Source organism: Pollachius pollachius, assembly GCF_949987615.1.
Source record: "Pollachius pollachius genome assembly, chromosome: 13".
NCBI classification, from domain to species: Eukaryota; Metazoa; Chordata; class Actinopteri; order Gadiformes; family Gadidae; genus Pollachius; species Pollachius pollachius.
Genome location: NC_136946.1, coordinates 1809211 through 1817015, shown reverse-complemented (window position 1 = coordinate 1817015; position 7805 = coordinate 1809211). Strand labels below are relative to the sequence as shown.

The following is a 7805-nucleotide window of genomic DNA, read 5'->3' as shown; positions in this document are numbered from 1 at the left end:
GGCATCATGTGTGAAGCCATTTGAGACTGTAACTATGATTAAGGGCTGTGTAAACTTGAATTGGATGGCAATGGTCTGAAATACGCGCCTCAGTGAATACTGTGTTTACCGAGGGCTTTGGTCTGTGTCAGAAGGCATCTAGCTAAGGGAATAAGTATTGTAAAATGATACAGTTTTCACATTCTACTATATGACCTGGATGGCACTTAGAGTATAAATTACAGATGCTGTTAAAGCATCTCTCTCTCTCTCTCTCTCTCTCTCCTGCTATAAAACAAGGCCTTACATGTCCTCTCTGTCCTGTGAGTTGCTTCATGGGCAGCAGCTAGTAAACCACTCATCCAAACCTAGCAACATAGCTCTAGCGTCGTAGCTCTTTCATCGTAACTCTTGCATCAGTGCTCCAGCATCGTAGCTCTGGCATCGTAGCTCAAGCATTGTAACTCCAGCATCGTAGCTCTAGCGTCTTGGCTCTGGAGTTATAGCTTCACACCTGTAGCATCGTAGATCTAGCATCGTAGCTCTAGCGTCATAGCTCTAGCATCAGAACTCTAGCATCGTAGCTCTAGAATCGTAGCTCTGGCGTCATAGGTATAGCGTCATAGGTCTAGCATTGTAGCTCTACCGTCGTAGCTCTAGCATCGTAGCTCTAGCGTCGTAGCTCTTTCTCTACTTGTACTGTACAGAGTCAGATCTGTGGTTAGAGGACATTCCATTCCCAGTAAACAAACCGATTCCTCTCGTCGCAGTAACACTTTGTCATGCAGTAATTACCCTTTTTACTCCTAACCACCGAACCACACGGCGGACGCTTCCTCCAGCGATAGTAAACCTGTCCCCCAGGCCAAGCTTTACGATGACAGAGTACCTCCAGGTCACCACCTGCTGGAGGGACCTGCTGTATCGCCACGGTTACAGGCCTGTCGCTGGAGGACCACTTCCAAACCAACCAGACCTCAGCGGTCGACTGCTGCAGCTAAATGCTGAGCTAACTAAGGCTAACTAGAGATAGCTAGACATCCTTACGATCCTGTATATGAAACACTCTGCTGGGAGGAGGAGGAGGAGCAAGGAGGTGGAGGAGGAGAAAGGAGTGGGTGGAGGAGGAGAAGGAGAAAGGAGTGGGAGGAGGAGGAGCGAGGCGGTAGAGGAGGAGGAGAGGGAGGAGGAGGAGTAGGTGGCAGGAGAGGAGCAAGATGAAAGGGGAGGAGAAGGGAGAGGCAGGAGAAGCGGAAGAGGGAGGAGGAGGTGGAGGAAGGAGGAGGAGATGAGAGAGGGAGGAGGAGAAGGGAGCAGGAGGAGGGAGGAGCAGGATGTAGAGGAGTAAGAGGTGTCCGTCCCTGCAGAGAAGGAGAACTTCGGCCCATCTGTTCAGACCCTCCAGAGGGCTCTCCACCGACCTCACCCCTCCACCAGCTGACCCTAAGCCCTCCACCGTGGACCTGTGGGGGTCCCACCTGGGGGCGAGCTGTAGACCACCTCGTAGCCGTCACAGTCTCCCTTGGGTTCCTTCCAGGTGAGCAGCAGGGCGTCTGGGCCGGACACCTTGACTCGCAGCCTCCGTGGCGATGGAACTACGGGAGGGTCAGAGTCGAGAGGCTGAACCGCGGCACGCAGGGGGATTACAAAGGGTCAAATGGTTCAACGCTGTCTCACACCCACCCGTCCGTGCACACATTCACCCGTCCGTGCACACATTCACCCATTCACCCGTTCACGCACGCATTCACAGCCCGACGGCGGAGCCAGCCATGCAGGGCGACCGTCAAGTCGCCAGGAGCGGCCCGGGCGAGGCGCCTCGCTCAGGGACGCCTCGACACCGCGCCGGGAGGAGCCGGGGATGGAACCAGCAGCCTCCCCGCTTACATCCTGCTCTACGTCCTGAGCCGCATGCCGCCCGTTCTGGACTCTGAGGATGGAGGAGGGTGGAGGAGCATGCAGACATTCAGCCCGCACAGGAACATGCTGATGGGATCACAGGCGGCTCGCGGACCTGGGCGGTATCATCGGGTTTCACGAGAGGCTTTGAACAGTCCTCTGATGTTGGGGGCTTCCAGTGCGGGGAATGTGTGGCGTTTATAAATGGTTTGGCTTCTGATAGCATTCAGCTAACTGTCCAACACGCAGCATATGCTAAACCACAGGCGTGGCGCTAACTCATGCTGCCAGCATACGCCGCTAGCATACGCTCCTAGCATACGCTGCGAAAATACGCTGCGAGCATACGCTGCGAGCATACGCTGCGAGCATGCGCTGCTAGCATGCGCTGCAAGCATGCGCTGCTAGCATACGCTGCCGTTGACTCATTATCATCGCCTCCATTCTGCATGTACAGCCATTCAGCTGACATTGATATTAACATGTGATTACACTTATATCAACATGTGATTACATGTCTATGTGGCTGTGTCCATATGTGTGTGTCTATGTGTGTGTGTGCCTATATGTGTGTCTCCCTGATCAGACTCCCTTTATCTTCTTGTTTATCTTGTTCTTCCCCCTCCTTAATCTCCCCCTCTCTCCAAGGGGAGTGAGCGATAGAGACAGAGAGAGAGAGAGAGGCAGAGAGAGAGAGAGAGGCAGAGAGAGAGAGAGAGACAGAGAGAGAGAGAGAGAGAGAGAGATATTCAGCTCGAACTAAAAGGATCCTCGAACTAAAAGGATAATTTACCTCTTCCAAAAAAAGTATGTCAGAGTATTTCAAACCGACCAATAAAAACCCAGCAGCCCTCATTGCCATATGCTGAGGTCCGAATCGGTCTTTACCGGTCTGAACCAGTCTGAACCGGTCTGACCCGCCCCAGGTGTTCAAACTGTTGATCCCTGATTACCACATGATGCGTGGTGATGAAGGGGTGAACTCATGCACTGACCTCATGTTTACACCGCTAGGTCAAACATGGCCGCCCAGGGGCGGGGCTTACCCACTGGCCCATCCCCCTCTCTGACATGCAGGCTAGACTAATAGCACACACCCCCTTGAGCACATGACCAATCAGAGGAGTGAATACTGACCATGGGGGGGGGGGGGGGACAGACCGCCTCCTCTTCAACGGGCCACTCCGAAGGCCGGGACGCTACGAGCTACTAGCTACCCTCTACAGGCTACGCACGGCACGCCGCGACCGCGCTACGAGCTACATGCTACCCCCTACACTGTACAGGGTAGCATGTAGCTTGTAGCACCGTCGCGGCGGGCCGTGCGTAGCCTCTAGAGGGTAGCATGTAGCTTGTAGCACCGTCGCGGCGGGCCGTGCGTAGCCTCTAGAGGGTAGCATGTAGCTCGTAGCGCGGTTGCGGCGGGCGTGCCGTGCGTAGCTTGTAGAGTCTACAGGCTACGCACGGCACGCCGCGACCACGCTACGAGCTACATGCTAACCTCTACAGGCTACACACGGCCCGCCGCGACGGTGCTACAAGCTACATGCTTCATGCTAACCTCTACACGCTATGCACGGCACGCCACGACCACGCTACGAGCTACATGCTACATGCTAACCTCTACACGATGCGCATGGCTACCCGCGTAAGTGTAGTACGATTATAATATATATTATAATATAATATAATATAATATATTATATTATATTATAATATAATATAATATAATATATTATATTATAATATATATATATTATAATAAAGTATAGCAAGAGAATTCAATTCAAATAACTTTATTCTTCCGTTCAGAACTTCAAATGTGGAGGAGCAGCAGGGTGTGGCCATACCCAACAGTACACACAATAAACAAACACACGCGCACACACAAACACACCATCAGCCCACACTAGATAGATAAAAAACCTTTGCTAAGCCTAGTGAATAAACAGTACCTCCATAGAGGCAGAGTGTAGTGGGGCGGTGAGCTGTAAGGAGTGCAGGGTTTGGCCAAGAAGGAGTGATTTTGGAATGAAGATTGGAGGTCACCAGAGAGACTTTTCGAACTGTTTATTTAGCACTAATGACTTTCACAATATTTGACCTTTTATCTCCTGCGCTTGAAACTGTGTTTGCAAGCTTAAAAGCGGGGGGAAGGCAATGTGAAGATGTGAATGGCATCTTCTCTCTGTCGAACCATGTTGTTAAAGATGCACATGTTCCTCTCAGGCTGTTGGCCATGTGATAGTCTGCAGCTGGGTCTCATAGGTTAAGTGAGCCACACCCATACTGGTGCTCCTTAAGAGGGCCAGAGGTCTGCTCTGAAGGGGGCTTTTTGAGTTGTGCGAGTGAAATGACTGTTGGGTGCCGTTTGTTTTAAGTATAAATAAGTTTTCCTCCAACAACATTGCGCTCTTTTTCACAAACAGCAATAACTAATAGTTCAAAAAAGAGTCCAGCTGTTAGAAAAGAGAGGAGACGGTTCAAAAAGAGGTTCAACTATTCAAAAGTCTAATGGACGCCGGAACAAAGATTGACAGGGCTCTGTTTGTCCTTACTGTATGGGCTCTGTATCTGCGTTAAGAGGCAGTACTGGCTGTGTAGAGTGTGTGTGATGTCCAAGGTGATTTGTCTTGCTTTTTGCTTCGTCCTTTTGCTATATAAACTGATGAGTGATTCCTGCTGTTGTCCAATTATTTTGCTGCTCAGTTTGATGGGTATAGTGCGATTACAATAAGTATAGCATGCTCTTCTATCAGTACCTGAAGTACAGAGTACGATTCTCTGACATCATATTCAGTTCACCAGTTCATATTCAGTTCATCAGTTCATAACTCAGTTCATTAGTTCATATTAGGTTAATTAGTTCATATTCGGTTTGGTCATATTCAGCTCATTATTTCATAAGTTGATATTCAACTCATCAGTTCATATTCAGTTCATCAGTTCATTAGTTAATATTAGGTTCATTATTTCATGTTCAGTTCATTAGTTCATCATGGGGGGGTACCTTGGCCCTGGGTGGGCGGAGCCACCAGCATCAGGAAGAGCAATGGAACCCAGAGTGACGAACCAGGAGCCACAGACAGAGGCATCCTAGGAGAGGAGGAGAGGAGAGGAGGAGGGGAGAGAGGAGGAGGAGAGCAGAATCATTTGAGGGGTGAGAGAATCAGCCTTGGTACAGTCTGACCCCCACCCTGCGTCATCAACTTACCAGTTGGTACAGTCTCACAGGTGAGACAGCTAACAGAAGAGACAGATAACAGGTGAGACAGTTACAGGTAAGACAGGTAACAGAAGAGACAGGTAACAGGTGCGACAGCTTACAGGTAAGACAGGTAACAGAAGAGACAGATAACAGGTGAGACAGTTACAGGTAAGACAGGTAACAGAAGAGACAGATAACAGGTGAGACAGTTACAGGTAAGACAGGTAACAGAAGAGACAGGTAACAGGTGCGACAGCTTACAGGTAAGACAGGTAACAGAAGAGACAGGTAACAGATGAGACAGATAACAGGTGAGACAGGTAACAGAAGAGACAGATAACAGGTGAGACAGTTACAGGTAAGACAGGTAACAGAAGAGACAGGTAATAAGTGCGACAGCTTACAGGTAAGACAGGCAACAGATGAGACAGGTAACAGGTGCGACAGGTAACAGGTGAGACAGGTAGCAGATGAGACAGATAACAGCAGAGACAGGTAACAGAAGCGACAGGTAACAGATGAGACAGGTAACAGGTGAGACATTTAACAGAAGAGACAGGTAAGAAGTGAGACAGGTAACAGAAGAGACAGGTAAGAGGTGAGACAAGTAACAGAAGAGACAGGTAACAGATGAGAGAGGGAACAGGTGAGGCAGGTAACAGGTAATACCTTTAACAGGTGAGACAGGTAACAGGTGCAACAGGGGAGACAGGTATATCACCTGGCTTTCTTCCAATTGGTTCTCGCCGTCTGATTTTGGCGCCCCGGGCTGACGGCCCCTCGCTCATTAACTAACGATTCTCGCGGCTCATTAACCAACGAGTCTCGCGGCTCATTAACTAACCAGTCTCGCAGCTCATTAACAAACGATTCTCGCGGCTCATTAACCAACGAGTCTCGCGGCTCATTAACTAACCAGTCTCGCAGCTCATTAACCAACCAGTCTCGCTGCTCATTAACTAACAAGTCTCGCAGCTCATTAACCAACGAGTCTCGCAGCTCATTAACTTACGAGCCTCACGGCTCATTAAACAGGATGAGTCTCATCCGCTCACGAGCCGCACGCTCTGATGGACGACCGCGACGTGTTCAGACCACGTGCTACAAACGATGGCTCCCTGCACCCCGCTGCCTTGTGATACAGGTGATGATCGATGAAGTGTATCGATCAGGTGTGTGCGGTCGACCCCCTCAACCCAGTCTCAGGAGGCCCCGGGTCCACACACAACAGGACCCCCATTCATTAAATACATCAACTACATTTAATACATGAACTACATTAAATACACACTACATCAAATACACGGAATACATTAAATACACAAACATCATTTAATCCATAACCCCTCCAACCCTGAAGCTCATGGACCTACCTTCTCTCTTCGATTCTCTCCTCAAGACACGCTGCACAATCCGTCCGTCAAGTAGCAAAGGTTCAACCCTAGTTTAACGCGCCCTCTCCCTCTCTCCTCTTAACACACTCTCTCTCTCTCCCTCTCTCTCTCCTCTTAACACACTCTCTCTCTCCCTCTCTCCTCTTAACACACTCTCTCTCTCCCTCTCTCTCTCCTCTTAACACACTCTCTCTCTCCCTCTCTCCTCTTAACACACTCTCTCTCTCTCTCCCTCTCTCCTCTTGACACACTCTCTCTTTCTCTCTCTCTCTCCTCTTAACACACTCTCTCTCTCCCTCTCTCCTCTTGACACACTCTCTCTCTTTCTCTCTCTCTCTCTCCTCTTAACACACTCTCTCTCTCTCCCTCTCTCCTCTTAGCACACTCTCTCTCGCTCCCTCTCTCCTCTTAACACACTCTCTCTCTCTCCCTCTTTCCTCTTGACACACTCTCTCTCTCTCTCCCTCTCTCCTCTTGACACTCTCTCTCTCTCTCTCTCTCTATATATATATATTTCTTTAAGGCTCTCTCTCTCTCAGCTCTAACTTTCTAAAAGTAACATTAAAATTCTCCCCTCCCCCTTCTCTCTCTCTCTCTCTCTCTCTCTCTCTCTCTCTCTCTCTCTCTCTCGGAGGTGTGAGTTGAGACTTGCTGCGGACGTGAATGGGCTCCCTACAGCAACTCATTCCTGCAGATTGTTTAATACTAGGCGAGGCGCCGAAATATGTGTCGACGGGGCAGAGAGATCCGAGACTCATGGGAGCTCCGACAGCAACCCGGGGTGCTGTTAACCCCTCAGCCTGGCTGACAACATCACATCTGCATTTACATTTGTACATCTTATTTTACTTTTGGTGCTTCGTTAATTAAAGTATACTTTTCATTGCAATGCATTCCAATTCGAGAGAGAGAGAGAGAGGGAGAGAGAGAGAGAGAGAGGAGAGAGAGAGAGAGAGAGAGAGAGAGAGAGACAGAGAGAGAGAGAGAGAGAGAGATTCCTCCCTCGCATCTCACACCTGCAGTTAATTTACATAAGCAAGATAAAATCTGTTTTAAATTCTAACTATTCAATTGCATTATTATGTTGAATAGATCACTATATATCTAAGCTATATTATCTCAGCTATATTATATATATAAATATATATTTATATATCAGCTACATTGATATATCCTAACATGTGTACTGTCAATAGAGTCCTCACATGTTTACTGTCAATAGAGTCCTCACATGTTTACTGTCAATAGAGTCCTCACATGTTAACTGTCAATAGAGTCCTCACATGTTTACTGTCAATAGAGTCCCAACATGTCTGGAGGACATC

The 7805-nt window shown here is 48.9% G+C and overlaps 1 protein-coding gene across 1 annotated transcript in view; it reads right to left on the bottom strand.

The window, feature by feature from the left end:
* Positions 1-6935, bottom strand: part of col14a1b (collagen, type XIV, alpha 1b) — a 49810-nt gene extending 42875 nt beyond the window's left edge. Inside the window, exons 1-3 of the mRNA XM_079749311.1 lie at positions 6460-6935; positions 4889-4974; positions 1458-1574 (exon numbers count right to left, since the gene is read on the bottom strand). Coding sequence (XP_079605437.1) covers positions 1458-1574; positions 4889-4973 — 202 coding nt within the window. The 5' untranslated portion in view covers position 4974; positions 6460-6935. The remainder of the gene's footprint in view (positions 1-1457; positions 1575-4888; positions 4975-6459) is intronic.
* Positions 6936-7805: the final 870 nt, after the last annotated feature.